We start from the raw sequence: 21342 nt of genomic DNA, 5'->3' as shown, positions 1-21342 counted from the left end.
TTCCTCCATCAGTCCATCCATCCATCCATCCATCCATTCTTTAATCATTCCATCAATCCACCCATCCATTCCTCCATCAGTCCATCCACCCATCCGTTCCTCCCTCATTCCCTCCATCCACCCATCCATTCCTCCATCAATCCATCCACCCATCCATGGAGGCAGCAAGTGTTACATAGAACCTGCAACTTGTCACCACACACTAGCTTTGATATTTGTGGCTCCTGCTCTCTCGCTCCCCCAACTCCTTTCAGACATCTTTAGTTTAAAGGTAAGCTGAAATTAAGAAGTTGGAAATTCTAATCAGGTGTGGTGGGATTCACCTGTAATCCCAGCTACTTGGGAGACTGAACTGGGAGGATCACTTGAGCCCAAGAGTTTGAGGCCAGCCTGGGCAACATAGACCCTCCCCTGACATCTCTTTAAAAAAAAAAAAAAGCCACTAGTAGTAGTAGTAGTAGTAGTAGTAGTAGTAGTAGTAGTAGAGAATCATTGAAAAAATTAGGAATTTATTAGTTTATTAGAGGTTTCCTTTTGGTGTTTTGGGACAGGACAAAGGTCTTTACCTCAGGGTTTGCTTGATAAAAGCATTTCCAGAAGGTTTTATGTAGAAACTTTCTTCCTTGTTGATATTAATTTTTAAAAAATGTTACATAAGCTCTTCACTTCTTGGAACAATCTCTAAGTGTTTTCTTTTCTTTCTTTAAAAAATCATGCCCCTTAAGATGAAAAACTTTCACCCATATCCCCTAACACATATTTTATATAGAGATAAGCATATTAGCTCTATGTCAAAGTGTGTAATTTATAAATGACATTTGTATATTCTTTTACTAATATACCATGTACCATATGAAGCATACTAAATATAGAATAATTATAGATACAGAATATAGAATAAGATGAGATATAAATATTAAAATGAAGTTCCAATATTCTTTCCATTTGGTGACCATCATCTTAGCATAACAAACGTGGGCTAAACGTGTTTAACCCTGTATTTCCCAAACTAGTTTGTGAGCTCTTCCTCCCCAAACTGTTTGCATCCCTTGAAACAGAGGTCCCCAACCCTTGGAGCGTGAACTGGTACGGGTGCATGGCATGTTAGGAATTGGGCCGCACAGTGATGGGTGAGCAGTCATAACCGCCTGAGCTCTGCCTCCTGTCAGATCAGCGGCGGCTGCATTAGATTCTCGTGAACCCTATTGTGAACTGTACATGAGAAGGATCTAGATTGTGCGCTTCTTATGAGAATCTTACTAATGGCTGATGATCTGAGGTGCAACAGTTTTATCCCGAAAGCATTCCCCCACCACGCCCCCTGGTCTTCCACAAAACCAGTCCCTAGTGCCAAAAAGGTTGGGGACCGCTGCCTTGGAACACACTCAGGGCAAAACCAGTCTGTCATGTAATGGTTACTACCTCATAGTTGTAAATTTCTGCTGGACTTAGGCACCTTGACTAACTCACTATCTTATCTGCTGTAGAAACCCCCTTTTCCATCCCACTCATGTGTAAGAAAAGTCAGATGCAGCTGGGTTGACGCGTATCTTTACTGACTAGGGGGTGTGTGTGTGTCTATCAAGTCCCTTCAAGGTCAAGGTCCTTCCCACATATGATGCCAGCAAAGTGACCGCCAGTGGCCCCGGCCTTAGTTCCTATGGTGTGCCTGCCAGTCTACCTGTGGACTTTGCAATCGATGCCCGAGATGCCGGGGAAGGCCTGCTTGCTGTTCAAATAACGGTAACTTGGAGTTATTTTTTGAGCCAAACCTTAATCCTAAGACTTAATTTCCAGGCCAGATTTAAGAACAAGGGTTTCAATAACCGATTTCTGTGCAAGTTGTTTGTTAGATTTTCCCACCAAAGAGTCAGTAAATGTGCAGAAGCATAAGCAGCTCGCCTGAGAGATTTGAGGGTGTAGCTCCAAGAACCACTTTTTGGTGAATTTTCATATTTTTTTTACTACATCTTTTCCTATGTTTTTATTTTTGTTTTTTTTAAGATGGGGTTTCACCATGTTGCCCAGTCTGGTCTTGAACTTTCCTGGGCTCAAGCAATCAGCCTGCTGCAGCCTCCCAAAGTGCTGGGATTACAGGCATGAGACACTGTGCCGGTCCCCTATGTTTTTATTTTTAAATGTTTTAAATTACTCTTTGGATCAGTTAAGACTAAGTTATGCTGCATACCGCAGTAAACCTTAAAATAAGAGTGACTGAAATAAATGAGATTATTCTCTCTTGTTAAGGAAGCCCAGGTTAAGCCACCTGGGTGCCCTGCACCTCACCAAGGAAGTCGGCTCCATTTCTCTGCTCCTCTACCTAGCATGTGACTTCTATCCTTAAGGTCTCCTCTTGGACCACAAGGCTGCCAGTGCTCTGGCCATCACATCCACATGGCAGGCCAGAAGAAGGAAGAAAGAAGGGAAAAAGGGGTCCTCTCAGCTCAGTTGGCTCTCTTAAGCAGCCCTGCCAAAAACCCATCATAGACTTCCATTCCCTTCTGATTTGTCGGGGGTTGGCCACAAGTCACATTACCTAGTGGCAAGGATGCTAGGAAGTGGAGTCCCATCTTCTGGGAGCAGTGCACCTAGCTAAGAGTTACAGTCCTATTAATAAAGAGAAAAGGGAGACTGGATGCGGTGGTGTGCAAGCAGAAGCCTCTGCCTCCTCCCCTCCCTACATTTCAGAGGATTTCGAGCTAAAACACTCCTGGTTCACCTGACAACAAAGTTACTAAAAATTGGCCGTGTCTGTCATGGTGTTAAAGGGATCTGTGACCCTCTACTCTCCCTACCAAAAAACAAAACAAAACTAGATTGTATTAAGCCATCCATTCTGTCTCTCCACTAGAGGCACTAATAGGAAAATATGTCAAGGTTTTCCGTGAATGTTTTCTACATCTTAACAACATCCTAAATAGCATTTCTGTATGATCCACAGGACCAAGAAGGAAAACCCAAAAGAGCCATTGTCCATGACAATAAAGATGGCACATATGCTGTCACCTACATCCCTGACAAGACTGGGCGCTATATGATTGGGGTCACCTATGGGGGTGACGACATCCCACTTTCTCCTTATCGCATCCGAGCCACACAGACGGGTGATGCCAGCAAGTGCCTGGCCACGGGTGAGTACAGAGCATCTCAAGGTCAGGAGCACAGGCTTTGCAATCAGAAAGCTGGGCTATAGCCCTTCTCTGTGATTTACAAGCTACATGATCTGGGCACGTTGCTCGACCTCACTGAACTTCAGTTTGACATAGATTGAAGCTCTTCATTTATATTTGGAGAACATTTAGATCCAAGAAGCTCTTCTAAGGAACAGAGACTGTTGTACAGGGTTATTGCAAAGATTAGATGAGGTCAGGCATGAAAAGTGCTTAGCACGGTGCCAGGTACATGATAACTATTATTATATGCTTTTGAAGTGTTGAGAACCCAACTCTGATGGCGGCTCCCATGAAAAGCAACAAATTTCTGCCTTTTATGAGTAGATAGTTACTCAGCATTCATTCAAGAGCATTTCAGGTCAGCATTAGAGAAACACATTTAAGGATCTAGGTTTTTTTCGTCATGCATGTGTAAACCTCTCAGGAATTCTCCATGAATATTTGAGCATCACAGTTTCTTTCTTTTTTTTTTCCCTCCTCCTTCCTTCAGTTTCTAAGACACAACTATTGACTGTCACAGGCCTTTCTTTTCTTTTTTTTTTGAGATGGAGTCTTGCTCTGTTGCCCAGGCTGGAGTGCAGTGACGCAATCTCAGCTCACTGCAGCCTTAGCCTCCTGAGTAGCTGGGACCACAGGTGCCCACCACCATGCCCGGCTAAGGTTTGTATTTTTAGTGGAGACAGGGTTTCACTGTAATTGGCCAGGCTGGTCTCGAACTCCTAGCCTCAAGTGATCCGCCCTCCTCGGCCTCCCAAAGTACTGGGGTTACAGGTGTGAGCCACCGTGCCTGAACGGCCTTTCAGTTTTTTTTTTTTGAGGCGGAGTCTCGCTCTGTCGCCCAGACGGGAGTGCAGTGGCCGGATCTCAGCTCACTGCAAGCTCTGCCTCCCGGGTTTACGCCATTCTCCTGCCTCAGCCTCCGGAGTAGCTGGGACTACAGGCGCCCGCCACCTCGCCCGGCTAGTTTTTTTGTATTTTTAGTAGAGACGGGGTTTCACCGTGTTAGCCAGGATGGTCTCGATCTCCTGACCTCGTGATCCGCCCGTCTCGGCCTCCCAAAGTGCTGGGATTACAGGCTTGAGCCACCGCGCCCGGCCACGGCCTTTCAGTTTTTAAGAACAGCCCTTGGACAGCTCAGTGCTGCTGCTCAAGCAGATTTTAAAACATGAATCCCCATCTCTAAAATGAGACAGATTTACTTCTTTTTAAATAAGTAGACTAAACACAGGACTACCCTTGATGTGTTCTGTTTCTCTCATAGCCCATCTTTTTTTGAATGGAGAAAATCTGGGCTTTCACAGCAAGGTTGTGAGTTGCTCAGTGTGGCCCTTTTTGGCTCACTCATGGCAAAAAATGGGGAAATTTTGGAATGCTGGCCAGTCCACCACCTCCTAGGTCTATGCAGCTGCCAGCGACAACCAGATCATCTTCACTAATTGATGGCTAATTTACTAATTGATGTTAATGTTGGATGGGGACTTCCCTATTGCCTTCCAGGCCCTATTTCCTACCCCAGCTTGTGCAGAATCCTGAGCTGAATACTTGCCTTTTGGCTACACCTTTGCCTTGGCTAAACCAAGGGTCTGTCATTCAGTGCCTTCCACAGATTGACTCCAGTCTTCTCTTCCACTACTCCCTGAACAAACTGTTCTGGCCACCCTCCCTGTTACTCCTATGCACTTGGCTCATATTTGCCAATGTGCTTTTAGTTCATGCTGTTCTGCGTTTCCTGATGTATGGATCCTGTGTAAAGGGGTGCCAGAAATCAGAAAGAGACTGGTCACTGGGGAGAGGTTGCAAGTATCCCTTAGCTAACAGAACCCATCCTTCCGGGTTCAGCCATGTTTCCTTTCTTTAGGAAGCCCTTTGTCAGTGTGGCAACCCTGGTATATAAATTCTTAGAACCTTTGCCTAGATATGCTGCCAGACACTTCCCTGGGAACAGTGTGTTATTTTTTCTATAACTTAGTTCCTCTTCAGTATTTCCACTGCAGTTGGAGCTGTCATTCTTGGTGCCTGGCCCTGTTAGCATCTTGAGAGCAGGGACTGTGTCTTACCCACCTTTATGTGTACCTGGCACTTAAGAAAATGCCCAATATGTTGAAAGGTGACCTTCCATTGCCATACCTTTAAATGCTGGCAAACCCAGGCTGACCTTGAGTCAACACTCAGAGCTTACAGATGCTCCTTATTTAGTAAGTAATTGATGAAGTAACCCTTTGAGCAACACCTAATTGGGGGATCTTTGGGATATCCCTCTGAATGGCAGCAGTTGAAGGCCTAACATTTACAGGCACAGACAGCATGGATGGGTGTGATTTGTTCTTGGGCCTCCAGGACGTGTGTCCATACTTCCATTCTCTTCCCCTGAACTCTTCTCCAGGTCCTGGAATCGCCTCCACTGTGAAAACTGGCGAAGAAGTAGGCTTTGTGGTTGATGCCAAGACTGCCGGGAAGGGGAAAGTAACCTGCACGGTTCTGACCCCAGATGGCACTGAGGCCGAGGCCGATGTCATCGAGAATGAAGATGGAACCTATGACATCTTCTACACAGCTGCCAAGCCAGGCACATATGTGATCTATGTGCGCTTCGGTGGTGTTGATATTCCTAACAGCCCCTTCACCGTCATGGTAAGGGAAATTCCTTCTCCAGAGCATGCTGTTATTGGTGGAAACTGTAACAGCTGCCATTTGTTGAACCTTGACCAGGATATCCTCTTCCACTTTTTTTTTCCATTTGGAAAAAAATTTCGTTAAGCAGTCATGACCTTGTAGAGTCCCAGAGTAATCTCTAGAAACTCAGAAACCCTTTGGCTCTAAGGGTTTTTAGGGAATCTTACTGGCCACCAAGGTGTCTATTATAATAAGGGACTTGGGCAGTATCCTGGCCTAAGCTGAGGCGTTTTGAAAGATAACTCCTCAGAAAAACACACCTTTATGAAAATGTTTCTACATAAAACATGACAGGTTTTTAACCTGCCGGCTCTTCCTTCTTCCATCTTCATGGCCATTCTCCATGGCTGGAGGAGAGAGCTTCCTGATGCTGTTTTGTTTGGAGACTTGACTCTGATATCCCAGGAATCGAAGTACCTCCACTTGTGTTTTGGAAAGATTCACACTTGACGTATGAGGGGGAAATACCTTGTCTTTTGCAGCTAGGAACATCTGGAATAAAAGGAGGAAACCATTATGCAAACATCTGGGTTAGTGAATGACCAAGGTCTTTCATTTTCAATTCTGAGTGACTTATAGATCTTCCTCTGAATATTTATTTTTGTTATTGCATAATGGATCTTCCTCTGAATATTCTTCAACCAGGAAAGGGATTAGAAACCTCAGGGGCATTACCTCACTAAACCCTCAAAACCAAGCATCGTTGGGCTTTTTTTTTTTTTTTTTTACAAATGAAGCGTGCTTGGTCTAGACAGAAACCAAGTACCATGCTGTCACCCTCACTGGTGTCCTTTGATACTGCCATCAGCAGCCGCACTTGACCACAAGGTTCATAGGCCCTTCATGCTTTTAATGACTTGGCCTTGTGCACAGCCTACAAAGCACCTTCTAATTATTTCATTTTGTGCAGTAATGGAGAGGTGCATGACGACTCCTTTCCAAACAGAAGCTCAGGGACTTTCTTCCAAACAGTCTATACTCTGTCATAGCTTTGTTCCCTTCCATCGATGTTTGTTTATCCGTAAACAGCGTGCCAGAGATCTGGAGGCTCTTTTATGTCTCAAGTATGTAAACACTTGTCAACTTTTGACATTGTTCATTTAAGAGTGTTTTTCTTCTGTAGGAAGAAGGAAATACAGCTGGGAAGTTGATGTCGTTATTCACAGAGAAGGGTACCAATTGTAGTCTTCAGAATCTGTTTTTAGCCCATACTGGGTTTTATCTGGTTGGTTAGAATTAGGTAGGAGGGAAAAGCAGCCAACCACCGAGCACTGGTCATGGGCCTGCTGGTGCGATGAGTTGGGGGTAAGAGAAGACCATATTGGGAAGGTCTAAGTGAGAAAGTCAGAGTAAAAAAATTGAGGACCCTTGTTGCAGAAGTGGAGGCTTCCAAACTCAGTAAGAATAAGTGTCTCCTAGCCCCTGAATACACACAAAGCAAGAATATTTTGTGTTTACCCACTGCCCCCTGACCACTGCTGAAGGCAGAAAGGGATGATCACCCACAGTACCTATAGTACCTGGTTTGGGTCTTTATTCTGTCATTCCAGGGAGAGAATCTTAACTGGATGGACTGACTGACTGTTCATTGGCTTTGGTTGGGTAGATTCCCTGCTTCTCTTTATAAGTTTGAGGCCAAAAAGGACACTGACCAGCACTGCAGGCATAGCAAATGTCTCAAGGAGACCCACACCGCGTGAGCCATCGCGCCCAGCCAGGAGCATTAAATCTAAGATTTGTTGAAAATGAATTTATAAAAAACTTTAAAAACATTAACTGCTGAGCATGGTGGCTCACGTCTGAAATCTCAGCACTTTGGGAGGCCAAGGTGAGAGGATTGCTGGAGCCCAGGAGTTTAAGACCAGCCTGGGTGACACAGTGAGACCCCCATCTCTACCAAAAAAAAAAAAAAATTAGCCTAGTGTGGTGCGTACCTCTAGTCCCAACTACTCAGGAGGCTGACGTGAGAGGGTCGCCTGAGCCCAGAAGGTTGAGGCTGTAATAAGCTGAGATTGCGCCACTGCACTCCAGCTTGGATGACAGAGCAAAACTCTGCCTCAAAAAAAATTAAATAATTAACCACAGTAGACATTTATCAAGTAAAAAAAGACCTTTTTCCTGATTCTATGCTGCAGAGATGCCTCGTGTTAGTTTTTACCTGCTTACACTTCACACACCTCAGTTTCATGCCTGGAGTCACACTGTACATTTTGCACCTTGCTTCCTTCCCTCACTGTGCCATAGATACCCTTACATATTGATTCATTGGACCTGACTGCTGTGTTCCACTGGACAGACTCACCAGAATTTATTTGACCCAACCCCTTCCAGATGGACGTTAGGTTGCTTTAGTTTTGCACGACCACAGATGGCGCCAGTCAAGGTCCTTACACACATCAGTTACCTATGGAGCCTCTCGCCAGCGTAGGTCTGCTTGCCAGAAGTGGGGTTGTGGGCTCACAGGGCATGCACATCTGACAGTTGAAGAGAGGACACCAACTTGCTTTCCGAAAGGGCAGTAAGAAAGTGTCCTTCGCTAGAGCGAGCAGCTCACTGCGGTTCAAGATGGAGCAGTGGGGGAAGCAGCTCTGTGGTGGTAGAGTCTACTGAGTGTATCCTTCCAGTATGGTTCCCAACTAATCTCCATTTGCCACTGACCAGGCCACAGATGGGGAAGTCACAGCCGTGGAGGAGGCACCGGTAAATGCATGTCCCCCTGGATTCAGGCCCTGGGTACAATTTTGGTTTTTTCCTTTTTGTGTTTCTGTGTTTACTCAGCCTTCATTTCAGAAAATCTGCCATCTGCTTCTGGGATTGCTTAAGCCCTGTGGGTGTCCTGGTCATTGGTCATTGGTGTGCCCCTCACTGATCAGCCCATCACGATGATCCCTGCTTTTTCTGTAATAAGATCACCTTCGCGTCACCATCCGTGCTCCACAAATCGCCAGCCGTCGTGTCTGTGATCACGCTCGGTGTAGTTTGTCTCCGTGTTTAAAGAGAAAGACAGACAGCTGTCTGCAGCCCTGCTGCTGCCTCTCAAAGCCGCCACTTGCACATTCAGTTTCTGTTCAGGGGGAAAGCCACCCACTGCTACTCTCTGCCACTTAAAATGCACCTTCTTTTCCAGGCCACAAGCAACTAAACCTTTCCAGATGGAGCCTCTTGGGACTCATAGACATTGCTGTCTCTCACTTTTCCACTTTCCCGTGGGCGCTGCTGGGAATTTTACAGACAGACTCCTGAGTGATTGCTAACAGTTGGTCAGCATGACTTCTCCAGTCCCTCAGGTTCTACCCTGGGTCTGGAGCCACTTAGACAAAGCCCATACTACAATGGGCAGCCACATTCCCAAATCCCGGCCTCACTGGCTTGCAGAATTCCCAGCAGCTCTACCCCCTGTAGCTTCACCAGCTCCCGCTGTTGTCTGCTTTACCTAGTGACCACTGCCTTCTGTTTTTAGGTGACCGAAGAGGCCTATGTCCCAGTGAGTGACATGAACGGCCTGGGATTTAAGCCTTTTGACCTGGTCATTCCGTTTGCTGTCAGGAAAGGAGAAATCACTGGTAAGCACTTGCCGTGAAGGCTGTCTCATTCTCACTTGCTCTCATGAGCTTCCCAGAATGGTGCCGGGGAGGTGTGTCCACTGTCCCCTAGACCCGGGCTCCTTAACCCAGGGTCATGAGTTCTTGGTCTCGGGTGTTGGGCCATGGGGCTCCTGAAACTACAGAATGTGCCACATGTGTTTCTCTGAAGAAGTGACTCACTGACAACTTGCATTACTTTCTTGAGCGGGCCCATGATTCTCTCTAGGTTAAGAACTGCTGTGTTTAGATACCTCATGACTGTTGGGTTCCTGTTTGCCCCTTTTCCCTGCCTTCTCTTCTTTGACTTTTCCAGATGCGACTTTGACACTGAGTCTGTCATACAGGAGTTCCTTTCTCCCCTCAGCCGCTTTTCAATGCCTGCTTCTCTTTGGTTTGATGCTCCACCTGTCCAGCTGTATCCAGCTGGTTTCGTGGTCTTCTCAAGTCCTTTCTGAGCTTGATTTTGCCGGTTGTAAAAAACTCTTTAAGAGTTGTCTGCTGGATTTTGTGGAAGTCAAATGGAACTGGAAAAAAAAGAAGAAAAGAGCAAATGGTCTTTCCCATTGTGGGACTTGAGTGTTTTAGGCAGCAATGAATGTCCTTGGGTCTGGAAACCTTTATTTTGAATACATCTGTGCCTCGGGCTCTGCTTCTCTGGGGAAGGTCGCTGGTGGGCTCATTGCACCGTCTCCCTGTGCTCCGTAGGGGAGGTCCACATGCCTTCTGGGAAGACGGCCACACCTGAGATTGTGGACAACAAGGACGGCACGGTGACTGTTAGATACGCCCCCACTGAAGTTGGGCTCCACGAGATGCACATCAAATACATGGGCAGCCACATCCCTGGTAAGTTGAGCTGAGCAGGCCCAGCAGGGCTCCACCATTCAGGGGCATCTGGGCAGCATACAGACGCTCCTCAGCTGCTGTGCAGGGAGTGGCTTTTGGCAGCAGGCTGGGGAATGTAGCATTGGCAACTCTGCAAAACCAAACAGCCTGGGACCCTAGCAGGTCCAGCTGATTTCTAGAAGGGATGATGTAGCTCAGTGTCTTGGGTTGCAGTGCAGGCCTTTGGGTCTGTGGTTGTTTATCTTTGTCACTATATCTTTGTCACTATGCCGAGTGTGGCCAGAGGGCAAGCTGGGAGAAAAATGTGAGGCACAGTGAGGGACTTTCCACCCTGGCCTGCAGAGCCCTGTGTGGCCTGGGGACTTGGGGCGGGGTCAGAGGCGGAAGAAGAGGACCAGCAGCCCAAGTTCCAAGGGAATCTGGCCCAAGTTCCATGGGCCACCAACCAGCACAGTGTCACTGGTTCACTCTTTCTTTCTTTTTGTAGTTGTTTAAATATTTGTTTTTTAATTTAGTATTTTGAATAGGTAACACATTCTCATGGTTCAAAAATAAAAATGATATGGAGAAAGGTTTCCTTCCCACCTATATCCTCCGTCTGCCCGCTCCTTGAACCAGACTATCATAAATTTTTTTATGTTCAACTTCAGAGTTTTAGGGTTTTATTTTGTGTGAGTGTGTTTGTGTGCAGAGATAGGATCTTACTATGGTGAGATCACCAGGTTGGTCTCGAACTCCTGTCCTCAAGCATTCCTCCCGCCTTGGTCTCCTAAAGCGTTGGGATAACAGGCATGAGCCGCCACGCCTGGCCAATTTCAGAGTATTTTTAAGACTCTCCATGCAAATAGAAATACAGATATATAAGAGAGTGTCTTTCCAGCCTTCCCTCATGTGGACGAATCATTACATATTTGACCATTTCCCTGTTGGAGGGCGTTTTGGTTCTTCCTGCCGTTGCTGTCCCCAGTCTTGCTGCAGCAAATCGACTTTTCCCCTAGTCACTTCACACTCGTGAAGATGTATCTGTGAGATTTAGTTACCAGAGGAGGCATTGCTGGGGCCCCAGTGCAGGCATCTACGATTTTGACAGATCTTGCCAAATTGCCCTTCAGAGGGGCTGTTGCAGTTCACACACCCTCCAGCCATGGAGGAGAGCACCTTCTTTTCCACAAAATTTGCCAGTAAAATATACTATCACATTTTTGGATCTTTGCCAGCCTGATGGTTGGAAAGAAACAGAATCTCAGTGTTGCTTTATTTGTATTTCTCTTGTGAATGAGACCACACAGCTTTCCATATGTCTATTTGTATTTCTTTTTCTGTGAACTGAACGTTTGGATCCACGGCCTGTTTTTCTATTTGGTTATTGGCCTTTGTCATATAGTTTCTAAGAGCAATTTAAACATTGGAGAGATTAGCCCTTTGTGGTAGGAGTTGCAAATATTTCTCTGAGATTGGCATTTGCTTTAGTTGCCTGTATGTAATATTGGTTTAAAGCAAAAATGTATTATCTACTTCTATTTAAATATTCTAAAGCGGCAGATGGAGAGAGAGGAAAAAATGTTTCTCACATCTGCCATCCATTTCTGCTGCTGGTGCAAGTTGTGTATCTTTTTAGATGTTTCTCTCTGTATCTACAAACATACATATAGTTTTGTTCTATTTTGTTTTTAAAGGAGTAGCGTAATGGTATTCATATTTTTTTTTTTTTTTTTTTTGAGATGGAGTCACACTCTGCACCCAGGCTGGAGTGCAGTGGCCCGACCTCAGCTCATTGCAAGCTCCGCCTCCCCGGTTTACGCCATTCTCCTGCCTCAGCCTCCCAAGTAGCTGGGACTACAGGCGCCCGCCACCTCGCCCGGCTAGTTTTTTTGTATTTTTTAGTAGAGATGGGGTTTCACTGTGTTAGCCAGGATGGTCTCAATCTCCTGACCTTGTGATCCGTAGTTTATAGCAACTTGCTTTTTTTCTTTTTAATGCATCATCTTATGGATAATTTCTCAAGTTAGTAAACATGGGTCTTCCTCACTCTTTTTAATGGCCCATGAGTAGATCAGCATTTATTTAACCAGTCCCCTGTTGTGAACACTTAGGTCTTTTCCTGATGTGCACCTGAACACTGCAGAAATGAAAGTGCTTACATAGGGCTAGCAGTCGGGGTGGGTGGGAAAGACCACTGTGGGGTTGATTCCTTACAGTTTGAATGGCATGGGCAAATGGCCTTCCAGAAGCCCTTTCCACTTACCTTCCATCTAGCCATGGGTCCTTTCACCACCCAGTGCAAGAGTTTCTTCCTTATTTATCAGTTGGGCTGGATTGCCTTACCTTAGCCCCCTTCCTCATCTGGGGCAGCCTCCAGGATTGTTTTTCTTATGTTGTGATTGAAGGAATAATACTGTTGTAGACCCTCTCGGATGTCCTAGGATGGCGGGGGACAGGAGGTGCATCTGCATCTCTTTCTGTCTCTGCATCTCTTTCTGTCTCTGCCTCTGCTTAGGAGGCACCAGACCTGTAGAGAGGTGAGTGTTAAGATGCCAGTTGTCCAAGGTCTTCATTCACCCCTTCATGAGCACCAATTTTGTTTGTGTCCTTTGTAAACCCAGAGAGCCCACTCCAGTTCTATGTGAACTACCCCAACAGCGGAAGCGTTTCTGCATATGGTCCAGGCCTCGTGTATGGAGTGGCCAACAAAACTGCCACCTTCACCATCGTCACGGAGGATGCAGGAGAAGGTATTGTGTGGTTCATGTGTTTAGATGCCTCCAGCCGTCCATTCGGAGGGTCAAGTGGACACGGTTCTAGGGTGGCTTTTAAAAGTGAGACAATTGAATGGTAGTATTTGTCTTGTCTTTTCTCTTATATAAATCTGTAGAGCTGCTTTGTCTTCTACCCAGAAAGACATTTTTGAAGTCCTTTGTGTTCTAATTGAAATCAGATTTATGCTATGAAATACTTTATGTGACTTGTCTGGAATTTAAGTATGTTTTGGTTGGTGATGTTTTTGTCCTTTTTGCACATGTATCCACAAGACCACATGACTTACTGAGTGGCTCTTTTTGATAAAGCTGTGTGCCCATTCACATGGTATTCATGGAGACTCCCAAATCTGTGGTTCTAATGGGATTTCCATGATGGCAGCCAGTGCCTGATAGAAAGGGACAATACACCTCTGCCCTCCACCACCCACTGTCTCTTATGTGAAATTGACATGCACGGCTCCTTCCTTTTCTCATCCCATGCATCCTGAGAGTAGAGACAGTTCCAGGGTTACTTGCAGTGAAGAACTCAGACATTTGGGGTTTCTTCTCAGTGGATGTTTTTACCACATGGAGTGCTTTGTTCTGACAGATGTCCCTTTGCCCACAGCTCACGTGGAGTGCATCAGTCCGTTGTCCCCAGCATCAGGGCTTCCCTGGATGAGTTGTTACAAGGAAACTCTTAAAACAAGGAAACTCTCTCCCTAACGCCCCTGCATCCTTGTTCCCACTTGTAGGTGGTCTGGACTTGGCTATTGAGGGCCCCTCAAAAGCAGAAATCAGCTGCATTGACAATAAAGATGGGACATGCACGGTGACCTACCTGCCCACTCTGCCAGGCGACTACAGCATTCTGGTCAAGTACAATGACAAGCACATCCCTGGCAGCCCCTTCACAGCCAAGATCACAGGTAGGGTTGTCTGGCTTCTGGGGGCTTCCTCATGGGAAGCGTGGCTGCCCCTGACTGCCACCCTCCTTATCAGACCACAGGCGGCAGGCTAGACATCTCTTTGAGTTTAGGTTTCACAGAGACTCATTGAGGAGGAGCAGGGGGTGGAATCCAATCTTGGATTGGCTAAATTCTTCCCTTGCTGATAATCCAGGAAAAAGCAAGAGCTAGTATTTGGAGCACACTTTTATTGTGCCAGTGTTACTGTAGTGTGCAAAGAGAAAGCTCTCAGATGGAGTATTCAAATCATACTGACCGCAATAGTGCATGAACTCAGAGATGCCCTTCAGCGTCACTACTAGATAAATTTTCTGCTATCCCTTTTACAGATGGGAAAACTGAGGCTTGGTGTAGCCAAGTTCACATATGAGTAAACAGATCCAGGTTATCAAACTCCAAAGCCCATGCTCCTCACCTTGCTGTGTTCAGGTTATGCTTTCAGTGGGTTATAAGGAAAATGCACAAGGCAGAGCCCGTGTGCCCGCCGTGTTTAGACCTGTCTGCGAAACAGCCAGTAGTACTCTGTGGAATGTGGTCATTGTTTACCTAGAAATGCCCACAGCCATGCCAGGCAGGTGCGAGGTCCCTTCAACTACCAAAGATTCCTATATTTTTTTTTTTTTTTGAGACGGAGTCTTGCTCTGTCACCCAGGATGGAGTTCATGGTGCAAATTTGGCTCACTGCAACCTCCACCTCCTAGGTTCAAGCAATTCTCCTGCCTCAGCCTCCCGAATAGCTGGGATTACAGCACCCACCACCACACCCAGCTTATTTTTGTATTTTTAATAGAGATGAAGTTTCACCATGTTGGTCAGGCTGGTCTTGGACTCCTGACCTCAAGTGATTCATCTGCCTCGGTCTCTCAAAGTGTTGGGATTAGGCACCTGGCCCAAAGATTCCTTTAAAAGGTGGTCCATGAGGACTCAAGTCTCCGGGTCCTGCCAGCTCCTTGTCTTTGCTGCAAGCAGGCATGAATCCCATCATTCTTCATTGGTTGGGTCTACTCAGTGTTCAAGGCTCATTTTTTTTCACTTAACTTCATGTGATTAGTTCTTGCCTGTTCATCCGTGAACGGCATATGGCATGGCAGCTCTGGGAAGCCGGGATGACCACATGTAACGGGAGTCCTTTTTGGGGGAATGTTTCCCAGATGACAGCAGGCGGTGCTCCCAGGTGAAGTTGGGCTCGGCCGCTGACTTCCTGCTTGACATCAGTGAGACTGACCTCAGCAGCCTGACGGCCAGCATTAAGGCCCCATCTGGCCGAGATGAGCCCTGTCTCCTGAAGAGGCTGCCCAACAACCACATTGGTGAGCTAGGCTACCCTTCCTGGCTGGAGCCAGGACATCTTGGGTGGGAGATGGGGACTCTTGCAGTTCTTTCTTGGGAAATTGGTAGCACAATGGAGTCTGATGTGATAAACCTGCTGGGTCACACGCACAATAAATGCCCAAGTGTATTTGTGCATTGTGATATCGACACTCGGGGTTGTTGGATGTCAGGAAAAAGGTTATATTTCTATTTCTGAGAGTGTGTCTCTCCTGCTTCCTTTCCGCCATCCCCTTACAAACCTCAATCTGTGTTCTGGCCCAGGCATTTCCTTCATCCCCCGGGAAGTGGGCGAACACCTGGTCAGTATCAAGAAAAACGGCAACCACGTGGCCAACAGTCCCGTGTCCATCATGGTGGTCCAGTCTGAGATCGGTGACGCCCGCCGAGCCAAAGTGTATGGCCGCGGCCTGTCAGAAGGCCGGACTTTCGAGATGTCTGACTTCATCGTGGACACAAGAGATGCAGGTCTGTGTGGTCCGAAGGGAGAGGCCCAGAGCTTGTGGGAACAGACTTATTTTGCTGAATCAGTATCATCTTTTCATCCTATCAACTCCTTTTCCTTCCTGAGCATCCTTCAAGCTGTAGGTCCTTCTGCCTGCATTGTCTTTTACGCCTCATGACCATTGGCAAAAATAGGATTGTCTTTGTTTTTTAGATGATGAAACTGAGGCTCGCAGGGCTTAGAGCCCCCTCTGCCCTAGGATCTGAACCCAGAGCCACAACACCTCGCAAACCCCTGTTTTCTCATCTGTTCTTCCACCCTTGTTCTCAGCTTCCCAGCGTCTCTCCAAGCAAAGAATGTTGGGTTGGCTGGCCAAGACCATGGTCATCTGAGCAGAGCTTTTGTGGAAATGAGGCATCTCTTTCTGTTCTTTTTTTGAGATGGTTTGAGTTAGATTGTGTCTCTTCCAAGCTCGCCACACCCCAGTGCGTCCAGTCATCTGCTTTCTTGAGGCATGGCCACACTGGTGAATTCTAGACAAATTCTAACCCAGGGGAGAGGGCTGGAGAATTTCTGGTCCTGGTTGGGAGATACTCCCTGTTAAACCTTCAGATCTACTGACCTAGTTGAGGTAGCCAGGGGCTGTTTAAAAATTCAGAATCTCAGGTCTGGCTATGGATAAACCCCTGAGGTGGGATGTGCAGTTCTTGGAGCCTGAGGGCAGAAGGTCCTCTCCAGCAGTTTGCACAGGGCACATCATCTGTGGGATATTAGTAAATACCCTTCAGGAAAGCGTTCTGTGGTCAAAACCAGGTTCAGCAGGTTATTTCACTATGGGACTTCTCAGGGCCCTTAACCTACTCATCCCGCTCTGGGCTCTGCAAATGAGGCCGCCATTGCTTTCTTTCTGCTATGTAGAAATAGACTGAAGCGTAAGGGTCGATGTCCTTTCTCCATTCATCGGGCTCCCTCTTCCTGAGGAGTTGCTGTCAGAACAGCCTGGGGCTCCTGTGTTGCAGGTTATGGTGGCATATCCTTGGCAGTGGAAGGCCCCAGCAAAGTAGACATCCAGACGGAGGACCTGGAAGACGGCACCTGCAAAGTCTCCTACTTCCCCACTGTGCCTGGGGTTTATATCGTCTCCACCAAATTTGCTGATGAGCACGTGCCTGGTATGTGTATTCCATTCCCCTCCAGATGGGATGCTTGGGTTTTCTGTAAATGCTGTGCTTTGGCCTCTGAGCTGCTCACAGGAGCCTTCTTGGGTCTTGCAGGGAGCCCATTTACTGTGAAGATCAGCGGGGAGGGAAGAGTCAAAGAGAGCATCACCCGCACCAGTCGGGCCCCGTCTGTGGCCACTGTCGGGAGCATTTGTGACCTGAACCTGAAAATCCCAGGTGGGTGTCGCGGACTAGTGGGGTGGGGAAGCCTTGGCTCCAGCCCTCAGGGCAGTGGGTGCCTTTGGGAACCAAATTTAGGCATGGCCTAGAACACAGTATCCAAGTCGGCTGTGCTGACCTTTTCATTTCACTTCATTTCATAATTTTCTTCTATGTTTATTTTCACAGAGGCTCATCCAAGAATAATAAATCTGTTTACCTCGCTACCTTTTTCCAATTCCAAATAAAAATAACTTTATTGGGTCACATGGGGGAAGCGTAGATATGCTTTTAGATTTTTAGATTTACTATCTGTCAAACAGAATCATGTCAGTGAAAGAACTGGCCCAGCCGATGCCAGTGTCTGGAAGTATTTAAGAGGTGGCAGCCCAGCGGCATCCTTCTAGTATTTCTCTTTCCTTCCTGAAATTAGAACGAGGGCTGTGCTGCAGATCTCACTGGGCCACATCTAGCCCTTTGGCGGTGAATCATTCCTCATGGGCCCCGATTAGCCAGTCAACAGGTCACACCGTCTGTCTGAAATGTGGCCCAAGTTCTTTCTATAAAGAATCCTTCCAGAGAGAAGTCATTGTGAGTGAAAGTTTTGAGGCTCCTCTGCCCAGAAGTTGACATGTCCTATGGAATTGCACAAATTCTACAGAGAAGGGAAATATAAATCGTCTTCAGATGGAGCTTGTGTTGCAAGCTCTGGAGAGGGGGCTGTCTTTCTACACTACACCTCCCATCCTTCCTAACGTCAGGGAGCTGTCGACTCCGCCTTCTTGGCTTTAGTTAACGGGTTCTTCTTGTGTAGTCACATCAACATTGGGTCACATGGGAATGTGGCAAAAGCCTCATTACCGTAGAGTTCAGACATGATCACCCAAGAAGAGCTTTACTGGGCCGGGCGTGGTGGCTCACTCCTGTAATCCCAGCACTTTGGGAGGCCGAGGCGGGCAGATCACCTGAGGTCAGGAGTTTGAGACCAGCCTGGCTAACATGGCAAAACCATATCTCTTCTAAAAATACAAAAATTAGCAGGGCGTGGCAGCAGGCACCTGTAATCCCAACTACTCAGGAGGCTGAGGCACACGAATTGCGTGAACCTGGGAGGCGGAGGTTACAGTGAGCTGAGATTGCACCACTGCACTCCAGCCTGGGCGACAGAGCGAGACTTTCTCATAACAAAAAAAGCTGTACTGATCATTTCTGGTCATAAACAGTTTATGTGCCTCAAGGTGGAGGAAGGAAGTGTCACCTCCCAGAGAGAGCCTGGTTCACATTTTAGGTGCAGAGTTGGACCCTGGTTGCCCCGTCCTCACAGCCATGTGTGCTCACTTTCCAGTTACACCGGTGTACTCCTCATCCACTGTTTTTGTGGGCATCTTCCCACCTCAAAAAATGGACATCCACATAATCTCTTTCACGACCCAGATAAAATGCCATTTCATTCAATGGAACTGTTGGTCATAGAAGAAGAGAGATTCCATTTCATGTCTAGATGCATCAGCCTTCGTTACTCATCTCTGTGCCTCAGCTCCCATCATCAGGGCTGCTCTGACATTTGCCACCCTGTGCTGAGGCTGTGGGCTGGATGCCCAGGAGTGGGCCGGGCTGGTGCATTTCAGACGCTGCCACACCTTGGCAGACCGCCCTCCACATTTCTGCGTACTCCCCCACCAGCGCTGGGGCTGTCTCTTCTCACTTTGGCCAACCTGATGGAAAAATATGGTGTCCAGTATTCAGTTTCATATCTTCAATTACTAGTGATGTGTACTGTGTTTTCTTTTCATTTGCTTTACATTTCTCATTTGGCAAAATACCTGTTCTGTTCTTTGTTTATTTGTTTCTTGAGGAACTAGCAAGTATCTGTGCAGCATGGACGTTTACCCTTTCTCTTAAGTCTCTTCCAACTCGTGGCCATTTTGTTATTCTTTTAGTTACTTAGTACCAGATGACTCTGGGTGAGGCTCAGTTTTCCCCACATTACCCAAATGATCCTCTCAGAGATCCCCTCCTCCTTAATGGAGGACAGCTCACTAACCAGATGTCCTCCAGACCCAGGCTTTGCAGGGCATCGTCATTAGTTTGGGCTGCTTTAGCAAAATCACATGAACTAGGTGGCAACCAACAGAAATGTATGCCTCACAGTTGTGGAGGCCGGAAGTCCAAGATCAGGTACCAGCACGGCCAGATTGTGGCGAGGGCCCTCTTCCAGGCTGAAGACCGACAGCGTTCCGTTGTATCATCACACACTGGAGGGCAGAGGGAGCAAGCTGTCTGAGACTTATAAGGCCACTGATCCCATCACAGGGTCATTCCACTTTCCTGACCTTATCTAATGCTAATTGCCTCCCCAAGGCCCCACCTCTTAATCCCATCACATTGTTGGGGATAGGGTTTCAATATTCGAATTTTGGAGGGACACAAACATTCAGTTCATAACATGGGTGACCCTCTTTTCAACCTCCCTTCCCTTTTCTGTCCTCAGGGGTCAGAGTCATGAACTGCTCTGCCCAGATCCTGTGGGGCTGGAGGGTGCAGTTTCATACTGGCTCTAGGTGATGGCAGTGCTCCGTGCCCCGCCTGCGGCCACCTGGCCTCACCACGGCAGTACAGGCATAGTCGTTGGCATGACGTGAGCAGCTCACGTAGAGTGATGTGGTCTTGTGTCCTAGCGCTGATGACCCGAGACATTGCTTTTCTGAAAGTATGGCCCCTGGTCTTTGGTTTGCTCAAAGCTTTGCTCACGCATGGTTTCCCTTTTGCCATTGGGACTGACGAATGTTCACCTTTTCCTCTAACTTTGTCTTGTTGCCTAATAGAAATGCCAAAGCTTCTTGACAGTAAGGGATGACGGCTCTTGTTTTCTACCCTTACCTACCTGTGGAAAGGAGCCCATCTATGCATGATGGATGACCACGTCACCTTTGGCAAGAAGTCTCAGTGCCCCTAGCATGGGTGGCCTGAAGGTCCCTGCCCACTCCATGCTGGCCACAGGAGGGCAGGCACCCAGCCTGAAGGGAAGGAAATCTGGGCACCCCATGTCCACTGGGCTGCATACACCTTGCTCTCGGCTGCTTGCCCTGCATGTCCTGCCCCATCTCAGGCCCTTGCCCTAACCCTCTTCTCTCCCCCCAACCTCCCTCCCTCTTTCAGAAATCAACAGCAGTGATATGTCGGCCCACGTCACCAGCCCCTCTGGCCGTGTGACTGAGGCAGAGATTGTGCCCATGGGGAAGAACTCGCACTGCGTCCGGTTTGTGCCCCAGGAGATGGGTGTGCACACGGTCAGCGTCAAGTACCGTGGGCAGCACGTCACTGGCAGCCCCTTCCAGTTCACCGTGGGGCCACTTGGTGAAGGAGGCGCCCACAAGGTGCGGGCAGGAGGCCCTGGCCTGGAGAGGGGAGAAGCGGGAGTCCCAGGTGAGCATTCCGGGCAGGATTTTCACGTGGGAAGAATATGAGTTGAACCCAGGCAGTGTGGACACCCACATACTTTTTTGCCCTGTTTGAAAGAGAAGACTTCTGATAGGTGGCATTAAGGGGCATTCTTTAAAACAAGGCATCTGTGACTAAATCTGGCACACTTTGTGACTAAGCTTTGCTCATGTAAAGCCAAACAAGTTTCTTGCTGGGAGCCTCCTTGGAGCCTGTAACTTATTAGTGTATATCTGACTCTCTAATTGGGGAGCAGAGTAATACTGTTTCCAGAGCATCTTTCAGGGCTGATGTGCTGTGGAACACACTAGAAAGCTACAAAACTGACTGTAAGCATCCTTTCCTAAGGTTGCTGCTGGTGGGAAGATCTGTGGGGAAAAAATGGAACATTCTCATGTTTTTCTGGCTTGGTTAGGGTGTGTTCACATTTTTAAAAATTTTTATTTAATATTTTTGTCTTTCTTTTTTTGTTAGAGATGAGGTTCCACTATCTTGCTCAGGCTGGTCTTAAACTCCTGGGCTCCCGTGACCCTCCTGCCTTGGCCTCCCAAAGTGCTGGGATTACAGGCATGAGCCACTGCGCCCGGCCTGTTAAGATGTCTTCAGAGTACTCCAGATGTCCTATGAATTTAGATATCACTAGTGATGCTTAGGAAACTTCAATGATGGACTTTGCTTGGTTTCTCCTTGGGGTGAGAGAAAGGAAAGGGCTAGCAACAAATGAAACCTAGCGCTGCAGGTTTGTTTTTTTTTTTTTTTTTTTTTT

The 21342-nt window shown here is 47.3% G+C and overlaps 1 protein-coding gene across 6 annotated transcripts in view; it reads left to right on the top strand.

Annotated features, from left to right (window-relative positions):
• Window positions 1-21342, top strand: part of FLNB (filamin B, beta) — a 179109-nt gene that overhangs the window by 139670 nt on the left and 18097 nt on the right. For 2 of the 6 annotated variants that reach the window (XM_011947239.1, XM_011947241.1), the window contains 13 exons: window positions 1587-1743; window positions 2942-3131; window positions 5557-5804; window positions 8508-8546; window positions 9307-9409; window positions 10136-10276; window positions 12880-13008; window positions 13770-13943; window positions 15134-15292; window positions 15576-15779; window positions 16776-16928; window positions 17031-17153; window positions 20295-20561. In XM_011947239.1, the coding sequence (XP_011802629.1) occupies window positions 1587-1743; window positions 2942-3131; window positions 5557-5804; window positions 8508-8546; window positions 9307-9409; window positions 10136-10276; window positions 12880-13008; window positions 13770-13943; window positions 15134-15292; window positions 15576-15779; window positions 16776-16928; window positions 17031-17153; window positions 20295-20561 (2087 nt within the window). Of the gene's footprint in view, window positions 1-1586; window positions 1744-2941; window positions 3132-5556; window positions 5805-8507; window positions 8580-9306; window positions 9410-10135; window positions 10277-12879; window positions 13009-13769; window positions 13944-15133; window positions 15293-15575; window positions 15780-16775; window positions 16929-17030; window positions 17154-20294; window positions 20562-21342 lie in introns of all 6 variants that reach the window. The other 4 variants (XM_011947237.1, XM_011947236.1, XM_011947240.1 and 1 more) reach the window with 2 other exon arrangements.

This window comes from Colobus angolensis, unplaced genomic scaffold (assembly GCF_000951035.1).
Source record: "Colobus angolensis palliatus isolate OR3802 unplaced genomic scaffold, Cang.pa_1.0 Scaffold26, whole genome shotgun sequence".
Taxonomy (NCBI): domain Eukaryota; kingdom Metazoa; phylum Chordata; class Mammalia; order Primates; family Cercopithecidae; genus Colobus; species Colobus angolensis.
The sequence above is the reverse complement of the archived record's forward strand: the minus strand, read 5'-3'. Positions and strand labels throughout refer to the sequence as shown.